General features: G+C 42.7%; 1 protein-coding gene across 2 annotated transcripts in view; it reads left to right on the forward strand.

The window, feature by feature from the left end:
- Positions 1-898: 898 nt before the first annotated feature.
- zfr (zinc finger RNA binding protein) overlaps positions 899-22,658 on the forward strand; it is a gene marked incomplete at its 5' end in the record, with an annotated part of 88,214 nt that continues 66,454 nt past the window's right edge. For both annotated transcript variants that reach the window (XM_080532252.1, XM_080532253.1), the window contains 2 exons: positions 899-968; positions 1,156-1,237. In XM_080532252.1, the coding sequence (XP_080388378.1) occupies positions 899-968; positions 1,156-1,237 (152 nt within the window). The remainder of the gene's footprint in view (positions 969-1,155; positions 1,238-22,658) is intronic.

Consider the following 22,658-nt stretch of genomic DNA (forward strand, 5'->3'; position numbering starts at 1 on the left):
CATTGGGTCTAATGCTGCAGCAGGGTCGGTTGACGTGTGCGGCGGCTGGCAGCGTGGAAATGCTTCTGTTGAAGAAGATGATGAGCCAAAGCACTCTGGTTGGTCGCTAAGTATTGTGGGAAGTAAAGTTTCCCCTTTTCGCGCAGGCGCCTCAAGCCCTCAGGGGGGTGTTCCATCAACGTCACTAAAGGAAAATCCAGGCATATTTTGATAAGGACTCATCAGTCTCGAGATCTATAAAAATAAAAATAAAAAAGCCTGGATTTTCCTTTACCGACGTAGATGGGATACCGCTGGTGTAAACATTTTACACATTTAGACATGTTATTTATGTTTTTGTTGTCATATGAGTCTTTACAAACAAGTTACACAGCTTAAACTCATGCTTTTTTAAATACTGTTCTCACGTAATGTCAGACTTTGAGAAGTACACATTTCAGTCACCATCCTGATCCTGTCAACAGCTGCCGTCTGTTGGCTGTTCAGGGCCTTTATTTAGAAACAAAGTTACAAACACAAAACACACATTTCACAAATGAGTATCTCATTATCACTGTAGTTCCAAATGTCGCACCGGATAATGTTCACAAAAATGTTAATGTAATGTATTTGGTTATAATGTAATATAATAATAATATATGAAATATCTATAAGTGTACAATTTCGTCCATTGTATTTTTGGATACAAGAACACTAACCCAACATGTGTGTAATTTGTCCAATAATATTGCTGGCCATTTATTAGAGATATTGATATATTTGATATCGATCCAAATTATATTGACCTTGAAAGAAATCATCATAAGAACGACAATACCCATGAAGCATTACTGCTTTACCACGCATGCGCTACAATGCCACTTCCTGCTCCGACCTTCCCATATAAATAGGAAGGGTTATGAGTCAGAGTTCGTCAGAGAATAGGAACCAAATGATTCCCATATGCCCAGTAGTCTCCTTCACCTATGGTAAGTAAATGTTCAAAAACAATAACATTTAATTCCAATTGCGACCAAGACTTTCAGATTATGATTTCTATCGATACACTGAAGTCCTTGAGGTCACCTCTCAGCTTGTTTCAGCAATGCGGGGTCTTGCCTGTAGCTAGCTTAGCCTAGCGTTTACCCTCGATGTCTCTTGTCTGTTCCTCTGCAGTGCCCAGCCGGCTTGGTGAAGATGCCAAAATGGCTACCGGCAACTACTTTGGATTTACCCACGGTGCTGCTGCGCAGTACAGGTAAGACGAGATCCCAGGCAAAAAGGATGAGGGAGGTTTTGAGCTGACAGCAGTGTGTGGTCCATCACCTCACGGCCCTGTTAGTGATAGTCCTGACGACAGGGAGATACTCGTAGGTTGCTTTTGTGTTCCAGGTTGGGGGAGGGGGCGGCAGGCTGGTAAGTATGCAGCAGTTTTGCCAATGTGGCCAACGGTGGATACATGAAGTGATATGTAGCTGGCTGTCAAATCAGGAAAGATAGCTGGATGGCTATATATATATATATATATATATATATATATATATAGATCGATCGATATATAGGCAGCTATAGCTATTTATTTATTTTGCCATCTTTGCAAGCAAAATTGGCGTTCAGCGTCTCCTGGCCGCAATTGAACATTCGCCTTCAAAAAATGTAATTGCTCTTACTTTGGCTAATAACGAAGTAATAATGGAACAGAGTCTCAGTCATGTTGTGCTTATGTTGCAAGGAAATGCCTAGCTTTCAACACCGTTTTAAATTGCCCTCGAATTCCGACAGCAAATTGGACAGTATTTCTGTGGAATACGTTCTACCTGTTACATAATCTAGTAGCCTATTTCAGGGCATAATGGATCAAGGACTCCTTGGTGTTCCACAAGAAAGAAGTCATTTGTAAAACGGTGTTACTATGGGGACGTATTGATTTAAAATACACAGGTGTTGTGTAGAAAGTGATTGTGCGTGTGCTTCTGCATCATAAAAACATTCTCCTTTGTAATGCAGCATGATGCATATCACCCAGTACTTCACACATACCTGGATTAATATGGATATTTGTGATGCCAATGCATCATTATCATATTACTGCATTGTTGTACAAATATGAATTGATCAATATAATATTTCAGTTGTCATTGGTGATGTCTTTTGTTGTATTTAACTGTAAACACAATGTACTATTTACTCAAAACAACCATTATTGTGTCTTTCCTAGTTAGAACTCGGTTAACCAACCCCAGGGTAGTGCAGGTAGTGGTGTGTTGTAGGTGGCAGTCTGTTGTCAAGGACATTATGTTCAGTTATTGCTAAAGCAACTGTTGTGTCCATGTGATGGGGATACTTTACTTTTGATGCAAGTACTTGGAAGTGTTTTTGAAATGCATGGCAAGCACATTTCCTGCAGCTTAAAGCTCATTCATGGGAAGCCAAGGCTATTCTTCATGGCATTAACAGTCAGGGCATGCCACTTTCTGCTCTGTCAGCTGCCTTGCCCATGGACAACAACGCCACTTTCACGCCCCCTCTGAAGCCTCCATCAGTTAACAGTGGGGTCCACAGTGTGACAGAATTGAGGAATTTAAAAAATTCTTCTGCTTTGGGGAAGATGGAGAGGAGACCTAGCTTTGGAGAAGATGGAGAGGAGACTTAACACTAGGAAAGCCGTGAGGTGTCGTAGAGTACCAGTGAATACAAAAAAAAATCTACCTTTGCACTCGATCAAATTTCAGGACCCTCCTTTCATGACTTTTCCTAGATATGTGCGTTCTACCACCCAGCATCTTTACATTTTCAAAATCGAGTTAGTATAAAGCGATTTTGCAGTATTTCTGTGTGTGTCTGTGTATTTGTATTGGAATTCGGCTGCCATCTTTTTCTCCAAGGCTGCAATTCTCTTTTATATCAGCAGAGGTAGCAAGGGGACACACACTGTGCTCAACCTTCAGGCTTCAGTGCTGAATTAGATACAGTATAAGACTGATAAGTATGTAACATAATGTGTTTATATATAGGCTATATATAGCAATAGGGATGCATAAGATATGTATATGTACAGACAGTTATGAAAATGATAAACTGTACAGTTGTCTCCCAATCCCTTCAGATTTGTTGGAGCTGAGGGTTTTTTTTCACAGCGGGTTTACCCAAGTTCCATGCAATAGTGATAAGATATTATGATATGTGTAGCCTATGTACAGTTATGAATGATATGTACCTATCAAGTTGTGTGGTGCATGCATAGCTACCGCAGCAAAGTGATTGCAGTAGCCTACGTTTGATTATGCCTGTACTCATCAACGAATATTATATAACAAACGGATATTTATAATATTGTATATAATGTCTTTTTTGTATATCACTGTAGACCACGGTGCTAGACCACTGGACCACCTCAGGCCACCAGTAATAACCATAATTGTGGATTACTATTTACAATTAGTAGTTTCCTAATCTCGCTACAGTTTGAGCGAGACTGTAACTGTCATTGTTTCAGCCCATTCTTGCCTATAGACAACTGTACAATCATTCATATTGAGTTTATTCACCCAATAAAGTAAAGATGAATAATACTGCCCTTCACCTTATTATCAGATGTTCAGTTATGATTAGACCTGTGTCGGCAATGATAATACACAACAGGCAAGACGGTTGTATGCGACTGCAATGTACCATATATATCTGCCATATCATACCGTTTTATATTGAAAAATATGATGGTAAATAAATACATGTGGGACCGATGTATGATATGGCAGAGGTGTGGTGTGTATCAGTCTGTCTCGTTCCAGCGAGTCAACTCGTGTTGACTCAATAAGACATTATGCGCTCTGCGCTGCGGGCTACATTTGATTATGTAATCATCAACGAATACTATATAACGAACGGATATTTATAATAGGCCTACAGTATATAATGTATTATAATTTTTATTCTGAGCAGTCCCATTCTGCTTGTTCAAAGAATATAATATAAAACGCATCACATGTTTGTCATTGTGTGAAAATGTTTCAGAACCTTGGCTCAATCTGGAGCTGATCAACTCCGGACGGCAATAGCATGTTGTGGGTGCAATTGTGCAAGAATAACACTGGCATGTCTGCTCGCCAACTAAAGCACTTGATTATAAACATAATAAGCTCTACTATTCCAAAGGCACTGTATGTGAGAACTTTATTTATAGGACTTTAACTTTACTCTCATGCGCCGTGGGCTCTCGGAAAGCTGCGCATTGAATGTATTATGTATGAAGATAATGCAATAGGCTACATAGGAATAAGTGTGTTCATATGCAAACATACTCAATGGGATGTAATTAGTAGGCCATTGTTTATCAAAGATGAATCCTGACAATTGAATGCCATTTGAGATTGAGACTCGGTAGCCTAATAGTGATAATGAGTTCAATCTGTAAACAGTTATCATCTCAATAGGACGGCCAATGTAACGCGTTGTTTTTTTTTATATTGCATTCCTTGTTTCGTGGTAAGCTAATCTCTTTCTGATCGTCCCGTTCACAAAAACCTAAGGTGCATCAGTCACGTAATATGGCAAAATAAATGTTCGTTCAGACAATACAACATATATTGAAAAATATGATGATGAATAGTGATGCTCCGATCTGATCGGCGCCGATCGGTATCGGCCGATATGGCCTTGATCGGTTTTGATCGGAGTTCTCAAAACGGCCGATCAAACACGACCGATCAGTTTACAAAATGGCGTCGCCAGTCTGGAAATATTACACAGTGTCGGAAAGAGACAACAAATATGCCGTTTGTAATGTCTGCTCAAAAGAAATACCTCGGGGAGGAACGCACGCAAGGTCTTTCAATACCACGAATATCACACGGCATTTGCTGCGTTCGTCGATTCGCTCAGAGAGCGCCGAAGCGCACACTGGGCTCGACGTCATAAAGGGACCGAGTGCTTTGATTGGACGAGAGGCGTTCCACGAGTGCTGGTCAGAGTTCCAGCGCGACTTCACGAGCGTAGTGTAGGTAGTGTGCAGCGACGTCATGTGACCCCGCGAGCAGGAAGTCACTTGGCCCATAGCAACAACTATTAGCGCGTGAGTTTTAGGTCTTCCTCTGTGCACCTTGCACAAGTGTAGATAGCGAGCGACTTTTCAGCAGCAGGACATATTTTAGATGATAAGAGGAACAGGCTGAGTGCCAAAAACGCTGAGATGCTTGTATTTCTCAAGGCTAATGATCTGCCAGTGATGCTGCTTAATCAGAAGTAAGGTTTGAGTCTGAAATCTCCTTAGGTGCAATGTTTTGTTTTATTGATTATTGCTGACTTGCTGTCTTATCTCCTCCTAAATATGACTTGAAACTGACCTGACTTGAAACAGTATTTTATATTTGGCTATAGCCTGTTTATGTTGCAGTTTAGTTTGGGTATGTTTATTGTTCCTCAGGAAAGCTACAGTATACTGTATAAGCTCCAAGTTCTCTAAGAGCCCCTAGTTCCTCTCATTCGAGTGGAATGTTGCACATTTGATGTGACAGTGTACATTTTATTTATTATGATTTTTATTTTCACATTTTATTAGTTTTTCCTGAAGTAAGCTACAGGTGGTTGTGAATTCAATAAAACAGATGGTCTTCAATTCATGATACTTTCTCATCTCCTAATTTCATTTAAATACTTAATATACAATGTCAATGGTGTTAAGAATAATTAAAAACATAAATAATGCTACACAATAAATAGAATGCTTCAATTGCCATTTTCGACGCTGTGATCGGTGATATCGGATCGGCAGATCACTGATATCGGTGATCGGCACCAAAAACCCTGATCGGAGCATCTCTAATGTTATATATATATAACGTTAGACAGGGAGCGCAGATGTATTTTTATGAACGATATGAGGCTGGGAGGGAAAAATCACAGTATACCCACTAGAAAAAACTGGACTACACCACTGAAGTAGGCCTATGAGAGTACACGCACAAAACCGGCTAACGTTACTCATTAACTGTTTACACAAGTAAAATCACAGTGTGACAGTCAGATGGAGCATTCGGTAAACAACAACAGCAAGGTAATGCTATCAGTTGAGTTAAAGAAAACCAACTTTTACCTTTGAGGACACCAACATGAGCCCTGCTTACCCGTACCTCCGCCGTTCTGTTCGTGGTGATTTTAGAGGCAATAGATTATTTTTGCCCCGCGCATATTGCTATGAATAGTTCGAAGCTAGCGTTAGGTGCGAGGCTGCTCGGTTAACCCATTAGCGGGAACATTATTAGTTTCACAAAATAGGCTGATTTAATTGACCATGAACATCAAAGACATACATTACGAATGTTCATTTAAAATACTCTATACTGATCACTGGTATAAGAACATGAACCAGAGAACAGCAGTAAATGCAATAACCCACAGTCGTCGCTGATGATGTTGCATTTTCGATTAGGATACGTTTACGGGATTAAAGGCACCGGCGACGGGCTAAGAGAGAGAGTGAGGAGAGGGATTTCCTGAAATCCAAATGTCCCGCTAAATTCGGACCAATCACAAAACTGTTATGCTAACAGCATAACATACATTGTTATGCTAACTGTTAACTGTTGAGTGATTCAGTCTCGATTGCAGTGCGAACACAAACGATGAGGTTAATTGCAACATTGTAACATATTGTAAATAACTACGCCCTAAATCGTAACGAAATGTTGGTCTGGAAGCGGCCTAAATCTAGCTTCAATCTGCTTTTTTTCTGTTCTCCGGTCATAATAACTCGCTGCCTTTCTGCGCAGCCAGAATCAAAGTGGACTGTCTGAATCAATTAGTGGCGGAGGAAATTCATTCGTGGCGGCCCGCCACTAATAAATGCATATAGAGGAAACACTGAAATACATATACCACGGAGGTATGATATATGGCAGTCTCACACGCCTGTCTTGTTTGAATTTGTCCCTAATGTCTGCTGCTTTCTTATGAATCGGCGTCTTTGACATTTTAAGGATGGAAGCAACCTGACGCTCACCATCCCTCTGCCAGTAAATCCAGAAATGCACCCTTCTTTTCCTCACTCAAAACTTTGCTTTTCAACTCTTTTGGCATGGTCAACAGTTATTTTCTCATCCCAGTTACTTTTGAGGTAGGCTACTACTAGCACCATTTTTGCCATCCAGCTGGTCCTATTGCAAGAGGATAGTTAGGTCCACAGCAGTGGATTTTATACTTTTCCATGCTAAATAAGATTTGGTTCAGGTGGTCCCCTAATCAGTAACTCACTAAGTAGAATGAGGTGTGCCTGCGTTGGAATTCAACAGACACGGGAATGGAATGACCATACATGTAGAGATGCTCATTTAAGAAATATTTGGAGTAGTCTCTTAATCTTTTTCCAGAGCTGTACATGCACAATTCCTTGACTTTACTTGAAATAAAGAAACTCATTGGTAGCACTATCTGGCACGGTGCACAACGTTTCAATGGGTGAGTTATTATTCAGTGACAGCGATGTGCAGGGCATCTACCATTTAGTATCCACGATGTTGCGTTTCGCTTGACTTTTAAATAGATACCATGCTACTTAGCAGCTTTCTCAAACTAAGTTTGCAAACGGATACCAGGCAGTTTGACGTCAGACGCATGCATTTTTGCAATGCGCTACTGTCAGGAAAATGTGCCGGCATTGAAAAAAGGAGTCTAATCTTCGAGGCGTATTTCCAATGAGTCGAACAATTTGGAACCCATTCTCAACTGGAACCGGTTCTCGATTCCCATCCCTATGTATGTCACACGCTTTTCCTCCGACACCACTGGGACAATTGTGTAGAAACTTAGGTGAATGATGCGTCTTGCTATACAGATGTGCCATTTTGTAAGTTACACCAATTGGTCCAATTTTGACAACTACCGTATTTTCCGCACTATAAGGCGCACTTAAAAGCCTTTAATTTTCAAAAAAAACGACAGTGCGCCTTATAACCCGGAGCGCCTTATATATGGATCAATTGGTTAATTTGTTGATCCATACTGGTTGTACACGGCGCTCAAGGCGCTCTGTCAAAATGTTTCAGTACGACTGGTAAACTACAAAGCCGCACCGCTTGCAGCATTACGGTAATCAGTAAACACCGGTATACTGTGCTTACTCACAGTCCCACACCACAAGACCCCAAGTAAAGAAGACTAAACAGAGTTTCCGAGGGAACAAAGTGAGATTCTTGGTGCTTTCAACTTGAAGTTTTAAAGTACCCACTCGATATAATAAACAACAGTTTAACGATCACTAAACACTTATCATTTGTGTATTGGATTCATTATTCTCGTTTACCAGAGGCTACCGGTAAGGGAGGGTTGACTTGTAAACATAGTTTCGTTTTAGCTCGTGTTCAAAAGCAAGAACTGTGTGTTCATCTAGTTGTGTAGTTATGTGTTTTTAGCATGTCGATGTTCTCCCAGTATGTTGTCATGTTATTAAAATACAGTTTAGACCTTCGTAGCGATGTGTTTTGTTAGCTGTTAGCCGCTAGCAGCGTTTGTTGTGGTTTGGTCAGAGTCACTTTTCTCCCATTCAATGTTTGAGGTGAACCAACATTCAAATACGCCTGTCGTGTTCAATCTTTCTCTGATTTGAATGTATGACACATCATTTGAAAGCTTACAATCTGTAGTTTAAGCATGTGTAAAAACTGAAAAAGTACGTTGCACATTTCACCAGGAGCTGTCACATATTGGTTGTTGGTTATAATTGTATAGCCTATTGGTTGTTTTCTGGTGTTGTTTTGCTCTGTTTGTAGTCTACTTGATGTATTTTTATCAGCTGTTAAATCACCACAGCGGTTAATCCACTAATAGAGATAATAGCAGATTGAAAATGCTTGTAGCTAACTACTCTATATCTCGTGGTTGCAGCTATTGCGAATTGCTATTCACGCGAGTCAGCTGTGAATCACCGCAGGTCCTTGACGCTTGTTGCAAAAATGGATGACGAACGGCTGATACTTGAGGTGGAAAAATATATATTTTTGACAGTGGAGCAGGTAGAACGTTGACGGTGACAACGCTCAGGTGGAGCTTGGACAACGGGAAGTTGACACAACACCGATGGAGAGGTGACGCAACGCAGTAGGTGGAGCTTGGGCGTAACGCAACCCCAGTCAAACGTTTGACTGCAGTATCTATTCTATGCGCCTTATAATCCGGTGCGCCTTATAATCCGGTGCGCCCTGTATATGAAAACAGTTCTAAAATAGGCCATTCATTGAAGGTGCGCCTTATAATCCGGTGCGCCTTATAGTGCGGAAAATACGGTACAGGAAAAATGCATCTTGCCATTTCGAAGTTATAATAGGGTGCAACGTGGAGAGCTAGGAGTGTAGCATAACGCTGTAGGCACTGAATGGAGAATCGAATGTTGTCGTGCGACAATATCGCATCGCAATGCACACGGCGTGCGATGCGATATTGTCGCACGACAACATTCGATTCTCTATTCACACCCACACACTTCGGTGGTGTGAATTGAGAATCGAATGTTGTCGTGCGACAAAATCGCACGCCGTGTGCATTGGCCTTTATGAATTTCAGGATAATATTTAGAGTCAATGTAAAACTGTAAGAAGCAAGTTGTATATTATATAAATAATGAATCAAATAAGCATTACGGTAACTTCAGTCTGACTACAAATGCAGCTATACAAGTGTAGCCTAATGCAGTTGGCCTATAGCCTAATTACTTTGGGAGTAATATTTTGTGAGAAGTCAGTTGCAGCATAACTTATTGCCAAAACATGGCCTATATCAATATGGGAACTTGAGTTGTGTAACCTAGGCACTACATCATTTGTGGGGAACAATATGTTTACTGTACACATGTATTGGAATCAGTGAAATATAAACATTGCATTGGGGCAACACACACTCAAATGCAGGAGAAGACAGAATCACACAAGCAGCCACAGAACTTGGGCTCACACCAAACACAACAAAGACACAGGAGATGAAGATCCATCCCAAGAGCAGCAGCCCTCCTCCTGCACGACACTCCCCGGGAGGAGGTGGAGGTGTTCACATACCTAGGTAGTGTGATGGACTGCCCTGGAGGAGGTGGAGGCCTTCACATACCTAGGTAGTGTGATGGACACCACTGGAGGAGCAGATGCGGACATAAACAGCAGAATCAACGAAGCTAGTGTGGTGTTTAACATCCTCAGGAAGATCTGGAGCTCCAAAACCATCTCAATAAATACTAAACTACGCGTCTTCAACTCCAACCTGAAGCAGGTGATGCTGTATGGATCGGAAACATGGAGATCAACAACCAGACTACAAACATTCATCAACAACTGCCTCAGGAGGATCCTGAATATCTGGTGGAGGGACAAAGTCAGGAATGTGGACCTGTGGGAGAGAACTGGACAGGATCCCTTTGACCTACACACCCTCCGGAAACCAGCCGCCAACATCACCCCACATGCCCTAAAGTCCAACTCTCAGGGGAAGAGGAAAATAGGCTGCCCCAGGAACAGTTGGAGGAGGGATGTCAGTGTTTCCCCTAGGTTTGCTGCCTTGGGGGGGTGGCATGGACCGTGGCATGGACCCCCCCGGCCCAGACCCTGCGACATACCAGCGTCATGTCCACAGGATGTACTTGTACCAGGGTTTCCGTTAGAAAAAATTGGTGCCGATCAACGTGTCCGGGAAGATTTCAATGTGTCGGACAAACGGGAGAAATTCCGGTCATCATATTAAAATATAATATAGGTGTTTGTCGCGGTGATTAGCTGTTGTGTAGCCTATATAGGCCTATGCCATTTAATGTCTATTTCTCATCCGATACGATTAGATGCAAACGATATAATAATATAGGCTTTCATGATTCGCATGCGCTACTATGGCATATGTCCAGGGCTGCACGCGCGCCACACTGGGCAGCCTAGTCACCTTTGCTACTTTGAATTACGACTGTAGGCCACTTTAAGATGTTTATTTCAATTGCATTAATGGTATTTGAGTATGTAATTGGTAATTTTAAGTATGCCTAGTTTAGCTTTTGATGGCTATTTGAACGGACTGCATCGATCGATCAATGAACGGACTCCACATTACGTTAACTGAAGTGTGTTAAATAGTTTCACGGCAGTAATGTAAGTTTTCTATATTCTCTTTCCAGTTTTACCCTTTTTATCAATAAAACAACGTCATTTCTATAACCACGTCTCGCTGATTGGGAAGGCATTAAGTCTAGCTGCCTGTCAAATCATGCTTACTCGGACTCGGGAGTATGAGAATGAGGAGGATGTATCGGGGGGATACACACCCGTGGACTATTTCAACTTGGTGGCACAAATTAAACTCTAACACTATAGATAGACTAAATTGAACTAAAATGATGGACACCGACTGAATAACTGAGTGGGGGGAAGACAGGTCTCAAATGTGGAACAATTATAACATTGAATACATAAAGATAAAACATACACAAATATATAACATTGATATCCCTAAACTCAAATGTAGTGTGGTATTGTCAACCTAATCTAATCAATCCTAATCTAATGGTACCAGTAGCCCAGGTTGTCGATAGTAGTGCACGTGGAGTAGGGATGGACGGTTTTTCGGTTAAACCGAAAACCGGGGTTTATAAAAATAGAAACGGTTTTTTATCAAAACCGTCTGAAACCGGATTTTTTTTTTTTTTCATATGTTGTTCAAAGAATAAAACTGGAACATGTCACATGTTTGTCGTGTGTGAAAATAACAATGATACAGTCTGAATCTGCCGCGCAATGAGTGAGAGGTTTGGTCAGTTGTGAAGAATAACTGAGGATTAATATCTAATTGGGATTATATTTAAGGGTAACGAATCACTCTATGGGAAAGATAGTTGCCTTCAGTTATTGGTAGATAGGAAAGGTTTTTTACAATTACTCGCTTACATTTAATAAGATCATTTTCGCTGCTCTCTGTAAAGCGCATTAGGTCACTTTTGTGAGAAATGCGCTATAGAAATAAAATGTGATTTGATTTGATATCAATCAATCAATCAAACTTTATTTATGTTCTATAGCACAAATCATGCATTGAATGTAACTCCAAGTGCAGTATTTACTAAACCACAATATAATAAAACAAGAGCTATACGGATCAAGAGTGTTTGTGCACAGCACCACTGTGTGTGAAGGCGCTACTGAAAGTGATGACAGGACGCATGTCTCAGAAGATACGCGGTCACTTAGTGACGCAAAGGTAGTTCTGTATTTATCTCTATCTGTATTAGTACATTTATTTTGAAAGCTCTATTTTGACAGCTCTACCATGGGCACTTTTATTTTGATGGGGCATTCTTTGTTGATTGACTTACGACAGTTCAGGACGAGTCAGTCTCGCGGCATGTGGTTTTTATGAAAAGCTTTAAGTATGTTCACTGCATAATTCTAAGTCTAATATTTCAGTGATTATTGAGCAGTATTCAAATATTTAAATACATTGAGCAGCAGCTGAAACTTTGTCTAAGAACCAAGATATTGGGAAAGCAGTTCATTCAATGAAGACGCTGTTCCAAGAGATGATCTTCCGTGCAGACGTGCACCCTGGATCAGCGGAGCTGGTGTGTTAAGTGTTCATGTGTTTTCATGTATGGTGTAGCTTACAAAAGTCTGCCTTTCCACTTATATTTGTGAAACTAAGTAGCCTAAATGTGTTGCGACTGTGCTTACGGTGTTTTAATGGTGTTCGACATGAGTGTATTGTAGCAGTAGGGCTCAATTATTTGAAATTGTCTCTCTTTTTCTTTTTTTTTTTTTCGTTTTTCGGTTAACCGGAAAACCGCGGTTTTAGTCTTTGACGGTTTTTCGGTTTCAATAATTGGAAACCGTCCATCCCTAACGTGGAGATGGACGAATGTAGAGGAGGAAAGTTCAATGGAAACTCCCGGAGTAGAAGAGGTAGCCAGGGGGATGTTGTACTCTGAATCTCCCGACTCAGGGCTGGAACGGGCACGGCAGGCTCAATCAATGAACGGGGTGGAGATGGCTAGCGTCCTTTACTAGCCGCATCTCACGGCCCTCGGTGGTCATTCACTGTGCTCTAGCACATCCAAAACACGCAGAACAATAACCTTGACTCCTGTCACTGCAGTGGTTTTATTTAGACTACATCAAACTAAATTAACTGACGAATTTCTCCCTCACAACTACTCCCGAAAGGTACCTTCACTCTCCGCAAACCACAAACTACTACTTGTGAGACAGGGTTGCCAGTTGAGTCGGGTTACCGCCGAATGGGCTACTGGGTTTAGCGGTTAGCGGACTAGTTAGGCTGTAAATTGTCAATCCCATCTGGCAACCCTGCCGCTGTTTGTTCATCGCGTAGGCTAGTCTACACATTAATAATCCAATAAAAAAAATATAGCCTATATATTCGTCTTTTTTAATGTAGAAGGAATCAGAATATGTGACAAATTATTTTTTGCAAATTGTATTCAAATTGTGCTAAGAGGGAATTCTTTTCACCGGACATTATGACCGAAGAGGTTTAAATATGTCGGACTTCAACAGATTTTACTGGACAAAGACCGGTAATTACCGGTTAACGGAAACAGTGTTTCCTCCAGGATTTTTCACATTAGTGGCGGAGCGGTTATCTTCCGCGCGCATAGCGTGCGTGATTTTTTTCCCGCGTGCACGCGCATAAAACGCGCACTGGCGCTCAAAACAAAGACGTGGTTTCACCAAAAACTAGTATAGAGGGTGGCAACAATTATAATTTCTTAAATAGCGGTTAAGTCATTAAAGCCGAGCAGGTGATTTTATATAGAAGGTGATCAAATACCAATATATCCTACAGCTGCAGCGGAACATGCGGAACGCGCATTACACACACACACACACACACACACACAGAAAGATCAATACGAAGTAGGCCTACGTGAGAGTACACGCACAGAACCGGCTAACGTTACTCATTAACTGTTTACACAAGTAAAATCACAGTGTGACAGTCAGATGGAGCATTCGGTAAACAACAAGGTAATGCTATCAGTTGAGTTAAAGAAAACCAACTCTTACCTTTGAGGACACCAACATGAGCCCTGCTTACCCGTACCTCCGCCGTTCTGTTCGTGGTGATTTTAGAAGCAATAGATTATTTTTGCCCCGCGCATATTGCTATGAATAGTTCGATCTCCACACATGAGTCGGCGATGTTGTCATTTAGCCAGCTCTCAGAGAAGCACATCAGGCTGCACTCCCGATACACTGAATGATGCATCACGAGTGCCTCCAACTCGTCACATTTGTTGGGTAAGGAGTTAACATTTCCCATTACGATTGATGGTAGAAACGGCTTGTATCTCCACCGCCTCCTCGATTTAGCTTTTAGCTTCGCTCCAGCTTTGCACCCCCGGTATTTCTTCCGTAGTTCCTTCGTTAATGAGTGTTTGAAACCCTCATGTTTTGCAGTCTCTCTTAGTGCAAAGAGGGCACTTCTGGTATAAACAACTCTGGCTGAGGTTGTAACATTAGACATTATACAACAAAAAACCGACAAACATTAAAAACAGAGCAGCGAGACCTGCTGCCGCTCAGAACAGCGCAACGTGCCGACGTCAGCTACCACCGCATTTAATTGACCATGAACATCAGAGACATATATTACGAATGTTCATTTAAAATACTCTATACTGAGCACTGGTATAAGAACATGAACCAGAGAACAGCAGTAAATGCAATAACCCACAGTCGTCGCTGATGATGTTCCGTTTTCGATTAGGATACGTTTATGGGATTAAAGGCACCGGCGACGGGCTAAGAGAGAGAGAGGAGAGGGATTTCCTGAAATCCAAATGTCCCACGAAATTCGGACCAATCACAAAACTGTTTTGAAAGCGCGTCGCCTCGCGCCGCGCGCCTGTTGAGAGTCTCGATTGCAGTGCGAACACAAACGACGAGGTTAATTGCAACATTGTAACATATTGTAAATAACTACCGCTAAATCGTAACGAAATGTTGGTCTGGAAGCGGCCTAAATCTAGCTTCAATCTGCTTTTTTCCTGTTCTCCGGTCATAATAACTCGCTGCCTTTCTGCGCAGCCTGAATCAAAGTGGACTGTCTGAATCATTTGGTGGCGGAGGAAATTCTTTGGTGGCGGCCCGCCACGAATAAATGCGTATAGAGGAAACACTGGGAAACCCAGACTTGTACATTAAGCCGCCTCACGCTGCGGAAACAGGAGATGGGCTCCTGCCCCCTAAGGGCCGTTAGGCTCCAGAACCATCGGTTCTCAAGGCTACTGACTTATGTGGTCTTGACTACCTGTCCACTTTCTCACCTGGTTCTTGCTCTCTCTCTCTCTGGTGTGCTGACACCATCCTGCTCTCTCCTTCTCTCCCTCTCTATCCTCCCCTCTCCCTCTTTTGCTGTCAACCAAAAGGCAAACATAACAACCAGTATTTATAATCTAATAAGAGGTATACATTGATCCATATCAATTTATAACATAATTATAATTGAATATTGGATTGCTGTGGGCAATGCAGTCAGATAATGTCATTTTGACTTTACTCTCTCACCTGAAAAAAAATGGTATGTCCAACTATAAAAAACAGACATTTCCAATGCTTCAATCCACTGTCCATGTACTGTAAATATGCCATTATGGTATTACCATAAAGCCCAATTCTAGCAGAATAAGAAAGATTGTATATCTACTTTAACTAAAATAATAAAGTGCACCCAGTTAGCTCTTTAGCTGGCAAGTGTGCAGCAGACTAGCTCATCTCATCACCTCTGAGCTAGCTAGCTTGCTAGTTCTTTGACACCATGGAATTATAGTCAAGACACTTTCTAGTCACAATAATAACGACCCATTTTAACCAACTTTCTCTGTCAGAACACTCCAACTTGCTTACTTTCTATCTGCAGACATCTCACCCGGCAAAAACTGTCTCGCGTCTCGCGCAAAATCTTTTATTATTCTCCAGCACTGGCACAGCGCGAAGCGAAGTGCGGAGATAGGTCTGGTTGTATGACACTACTGGCAGACTAACGTTGCCAACGACCCCATGGGCTTGCCACTCGCCAGATTCGGGTTGGATGCGTTTAAAAAACGCAGATATTTTAGCCTGCTTGTCAGATGTTTGGTGTCTACGTCTGTAATAATTCCTCTTTCTTGGGGAGGCGGGGGGGTCCGTTGCGCCCCCCGAAGGCAATTGTAGGGGAAACACTGGATGTCCAGACAGATGTCTGGGAGCGGACACAACTGAGGAAACCTCGAAAAAACACAATCACACGACTGAGCCGTAGCTACGAATCAGAAACATTTGGGGCGCGAAGGCAGTGGGAGATAATTGATGCCAAGTAAAGCCAATGGCTATGCATTGTTGTTTTTAAACGGGGTTTGAGCCTATTTGAAACTAATGTAAAGCCAGCAGGCAGACCTTAGGGTGTGAGGAATACTGATGGCCCTTGTTCAGTCACGGTGACAAATAATGTCTGTCCTTAGGCGCATGAAGTAACTGAACGGGTTGAGGTCACCACCGTGTGTCAGTGTCTAGACTCTAGACTGAAGGTGTTCTTATTCTTATGTGCTAAATTTTGCACTGTTGAGAGGAAACTGGCAAGTAAGCAATTCATTGTACAAGATTGTTTTGCTACCATCTGTCCATTGAACTTGTCTCCATCTCCTCCCTCCAACACATCTCTCTCTCTCCCTCAGCATGCAGAGCTCTTTGATGTTCCAGCCTTGGCAATATATAGCAGCCAGTATATTCAATATACTGAAGCCCAACTATAACAACTAAAGCAGTGTTCTTCTAGACATATTTTTACTATTACCAGTACATCTTCACCTGGTTTGATGTGTTGCCTCAAACATGTATATTGTTTCATGGATTAGGCTAGTTCTGCAGTGATTTGCATTATTGGGATTTTATTTTCTTCATTTAGCTTTTTGCTCTGTTATTCCAGTAAGTGTTTTTGTTTTGAGTAAACCCCCCTCAGGCCATTTCTAAGAAGCCACCCAGATGTTTGTCTTGTGGTGCTTAGTGGGAGAGGCCTGAGTGTCTTTATGGGCTCTTTGTCCTGGTCTCTGCACACACAGCGACAGGGACACCTCTTTTACTCTAATGCCCTAGATGTTCTTGACTTTGGTGATTGATGCAGAGACAATCTTCCCCCTGTCTCAAGACACTGGGATTACTTTTGAAGAGTCTTATATCTTGCTGCAATAACACATTCCTAAATCAGTGCGGTCAAAAAATATTGAAGGAATTTCTCTTAATGGTTTCTGTCTGTGTCAAATGAATGTGGCAGGTGGTTGTTGTGTACAGCATTTCAGAAATATTGTTGTAATCTACAGGGTATGTTTTTCAATATAATCCAAGTCTTCTCCTCCCTCTATCATGGTTAGCACATTAATCTGCCAGTGTGATGGATTTTAAATTTTCTGTCCTACTCCACCCCCTACTTAGACATGGAATGTCAAATACAAAGATTGAACAGACAGATGCCTTTGTGGCATGAAGCAGGGATATTTGTAATGTTGGAACACCGAGCGCTGATGGTACATTTTGACATGGCTCGGCTGGGGTCTCCCAATTGTGTTACGGCTTCTCCCTCCTCCACAATAACCATTGATAAGCAAAAAGTGTTGGGTTATTCTTACATGCATGCATGCATACATACAGTGCCCTCCTTAAGTACTCAAGACAGTGAAGAATTTGTTCTACTTTTGGCTCTACACTCTAAATGTTTGGGTTTGAAAATAAACTGTGAGGTCAAAGTAGAGATTCTCAGCTTTTATTTGGTAGTATTTATGTACATAATGGTTTCACCATTATTTAAAAATTCCAACACATTTTATACATAGTCCCCCTATTTCAGGGTGTGTACGTGTACTGTATGTTAGAGTCCGACCAACACTGGATTTTTGGATCCGATGCCAATTTTATGGAGGAGAAAGTTCACAGATAAACAATATATATCGGTCGATTATTTATTTTTACAGACTTCCTTTTTAGCACAGTTTTGATAAGGAAACAGTGGCACAAAGATACCGTTAATGCTGACGAGAATTCATCTCAATAATTCACCCTGAAATGTTCTCCATTGTTAAATAAAGCAACAGACAACTACCCTCATGTCCTCGGGTACTGGTCTCTTGGTTGTTCCAGGGGTCCGGTCTAAAGCCCAATTTATACTTCTGCGTAAAATCGACGGCATAGCCTATGCCGTAGCTTGCGTAGTCCCGCAGCCTACGCTGTAGGTTGACGCGCACCTCTACGCGGCAGTGCCTACGCAACCGTAAGCACTGTGATTAGTGCTGTCCCAAACGACTATTTTTCTAACGATTAATCTAGCGATTATTTTATCGATTAGTCTAGCGCAGGGATTAAAGTTCTCCGTCGCTACGACGGATTTCCGTCAATTTTTTCCAAGTCGCGACGGATTTCCGTCAATTGGCTACATATGTCCAGTGTACTAGAACCACTCTACTACGGAGTGTTTGTCCGTGAATAACACCGGCTATGCCCCGGGGTAGAAACACAAGACTATGGCTGGATAAGGTCTACAGGTCTCCACGGTCATTTTAAGCCGTCAACCAGCCCGCTACGACCACGGGAAGTCATGTTAAAAGTGAAGTTACTTCTGTTAAACTGGCGCTAAGCTAACATCGCTAGTCGCTAACTCCCTCCTGGCCTTAAAGAGACAAGCGCCCTTTTCTCATCTCAATCTCAAAGAGCTTCATTAGCTCACCACATCTACACATTTGGTCCCACACACTCCAGATTTGAACCCAAGGTTCTACCCAGGGTTAGTTACCCCTGGTAGAAAGCCCTTTGCTCTCAGACCTTCAGAACCCATTGAAAGTAGTGGAGGTACTCCAGAAGTCCAAATGCATCTCTAACCCTAGGAAACCCTAGGAAGCCCTAACCCTAATGGCATGAAAATGCAACATGTTGTACTCCCTGTACGTGTGAGAACATGTCTTTTTACACTAGGCACTTCACATCAAGCATTAGAGCTCCCTACAGGTTCCCGCTAGCTCGCGTGCAAGGCCTCCCAGGAATGGCCTAGGACTCTGAAAGTTGATTTGGTACAATGTAGGGATACAATCAAGGAGTGTGTAGAGTTTGGTGACTGTGACTCTTTCCATGCCCGTTCCCTGGGCCCAAACGTACGCCAGCAGCAGCCACCCACTTTAATGAAGGCTTTTCCGGCCTAGTGGTTAAAGGAAGGTTAAAGGACTTTAGCTCAGCAACCACAAGTGCCACAGACACGGTTCAGATATTTTACGAATCGGCTCGGCCCCACCGACAGGCCACACCCACTTTCATACAAGCCACTCCCCCTAATTGTCTAAGCCACACCCATTATCTGATTATTTGTATGTCAGAGTCAACCCTTGCAATAAGTATCAATTTTATTTCATGAATTGAAAACAGCATTGATATCACATAAATCAGAATCAGAATCAGAATCAGAAGACTTTTATTGCCATGACATGTAAACATGTTAGGAATTTGGTTTGGAACAATGGAGCACGGTTTACAGCAGGACAGGTGCAAGACAGGACAAGACAGTGCAAACCAACATCGAAGTGCAAGAGTCATAATTAATATAAATATAAAGTGCAGAGATCAAGTGTTCAAGTGTTCATATCCAGACAGTCCAGTGGGGGTGGAGGGAGGGTAGATAGATAGATAGGGGGTCAGGTCAGGGGGGGGGGCAGCGGCATTTAGGAGCCGGATGGCTGTGGGGAAAAAGCTGTTTGTATGTCGGGCCTTCACAGTTTTTAGGGACCGCACCCTCCTGCCTGAGGGGAGCGGGGCGAAGAGACCGTGTCCTGGGTGTGCGGGGTCAGCCATGATCTTCCTGGCCCTCCCCAAAGCCCTACTTTTAAACAGGGCCTCAAGGGGGGGCAAAGGGCAGCCAATCACCCTCTCCGCCGAGCGTATCACATAAAAGCAAACTGGCAATAGAAAAGCTGTTCAAAAGAATCTTCTTCCCTTAAAACGCTAACGTTATAAAATACAAACATATAGTGGAGGTTAAAATGAGAATATGACTTGGCTTGAACAAATTTTCAGTCAGGAGATTTTTTTTTGCTTTAATCCCTGCTAGCGACTAATTTATCGATCAGTCTAACGATAATTTTTGTACTGTTCGGAAAAAGAAAATCTTTTTTGTCTCCGCCTCACTGCTATGTTTAGCCAACTTGAATGCCAACATGGCCATTTAGAAGTCTGTCCATCACCACAACACATAGCTAGCTAGTAGCTACATAGCTAGCTAACGTTACTCTCGCTGCTATGTTATGATTAGCTAAATTGATGCTAACGTAGCATGCGAGCTACGAGCTAGATAACGTACAGTAGGTGCTCGCACCACAATGACAATAGGCTACCGTAGCTAGCCAGCTACATAGCTAACGTTACTAACACCAGAAGACAAGACATACGAACTGTGGTGAGCTATATTGCTTGTGTTACATTAGCTAGTAGCTATCCATTTTTCACTCATACACTTAATTGTCTCGCCTGGTAAAATAAAGGTAAAAAAATAATAATAATAATAATAATAAAAAAGTCGCCATTTTGTTTATTTACGACTAACCGACGCATATTACGCAAACCGACGTATTGACGTAGTCGATGACGTCAATGACGTCGACTAATCGTAACAGCCCTAACTGTGATTGGTCCGCTTGGTAGCACATGATTCCGACATGACTCCGACTCTCTCGTAGGCCAAAATGCGGAAGCCATGACAGAAATGTCATTTACTTTTTCTGTAATTACTTATTAATAAAGATTTGAAAAATTATGATAACCATCGTATTATCTTAGTTTAATGTCATTTCAATGCATTATAGATAGGGATGCTCCGATCTGGATTTTTGGGGCCGATACCGATCACCGATTTTTTTCCTCAAGATCAACCGATACCGATACCGATACCGATTTTTTTAAAAATACATAACTGTAGGCCTACTGACTGGATAGCCTACATATTTTTTGCTTTTTAGACAAAAGTTTTGATCCATTAGGCACCAAGCAAACGCAGACCCATTTTTATGGCATAGTAAAAGTCTGGCCTATCACCCAGTTAGGGCCTGAAGCCCAAGTCAGTCGATATGGCTGTATAAAAGACATCATAAACGTGGCCTTCATGGTTTACATACTGTTACGTCCTCCTATGTTTTCTGTTCAGTTATCTGTCTTCCCCAGGGGGAAAAAAAAGAAGAAGGAAAAAAAAATAAAAAATAAAAATCGGTTTTTGCGATCGGCCATTTTTGCCGATCACCGATCGAGTCATTTGGAGTGAAATCGGCCGATTTAAATCGGTGGCCGATAAATCGGAGCATCCCTAATTATAGACATTTTCTTTACAACAAGCATAACAAAAATACATTTTTTGATCGCTATTATGCCGCTATGAGTACACTGACCAACGCGACGCAGTGACCAACGCAGTGGCCGCGCGTAAATTCGACGCAGAAGTATAAATTGGGCTTAAGACCCACAGCGAGGCCGCTATGCTCCCAGACTATGGAACGGCTTGTCGGAGGACTTGGGGGTAGAGAGTGTGGATATCTTTAAAGAAAGTTTAAGGCTTAAGTCCTCGGCCCCCTGCTCTTCCTCTGCTACACACTCCCCCTCGGTCACATCATCCGCCAATTCAACCTGGACTTCCACTGCTACGCTGATGACACACAGATTTACATCACCACAAACTCCACCCAGAACCCACCCCTCACTCACATCGAAACCTGCATCTCCGCAATAAAAACCTGGCTCACACACAACTTCCTCAAACTGAACAGTGAAAAGACCGAAGTCATCCTCATCGGCACCAAATCCACCCTCAATAAAACCGGACCCATCACACTCACCATTGACGACACTACCATCACCCCCTCCCCCCTGGCTCGCAACCTCGGCTTCATTCTGGACCCCACCCTCTCATTCGATCCCCACGTCAGTTCCATTGTCAAGACATCCTACTTCCACCTCCGAAACATTGCAAAAATCAGACACTGCCTCTCCCCCCCCGCTGCTGAATCCCTCATCCACGCCTTCATCTCCTCCCGCCTCGACTACTGCAACTCCCTACTCACCGGCATCACCTCCCGCTCCCTCCATAGACTCCAGATGGTCCAAAACTCTGCTGCACGCCTCCTCTCAAACACCCGCTCCCGTGACCACATCACTCCTGTCCTCCACTCTCTCCACTGGCTCCCCATCAAAGAACGCATACAATTCAAAGTCCTCATCCTCACATACAAAGCCCTCCATAGCCTGGCCCCCCCCTACCTGACTGACCTCCTTCTCCCCCACCGCCCTACCCGTACCCTCCGATCCTCATCCATTGTTCCCCTCACTGTCCCACCCTCAAAACTCAAAGGCTTCGGTCACCGTGCCTTTTCACGAGCCGCACCCCGCCTCTGGAACTCTCTCCCTCAACCACTCAGAGACTCACCCTCACTCCTCACTTTTAAATCCCACCTCAAAACCTACCTGTTCTCCCACGCCTACAGCCTCCCCTACCCCTAGCCATCTCCCCCATCCCTGCCACCCCCGCCCCCCCCCTGGACTTGCATACAACCTCCCCTATCCCTAACCTTCTCCCCTAACCCTCCCACCCCCCTCCCCCCATGGACATGCATACAACCTCCCCTTCCCCGTTCGTTAACTCTGTGTTCTATGTGCTCA

This window comes from Nansenia antarctica (genome assembly GCF_963989245.1).
Source record: "Nansenia antarctica genome assembly, chromosome: 5".
Taxonomy (NCBI): domain Eukaryota; kingdom Metazoa; phylum Chordata; class Actinopteri; order Argentiniformes; family Microstomatidae; genus Nansenia; species Nansenia antarctica.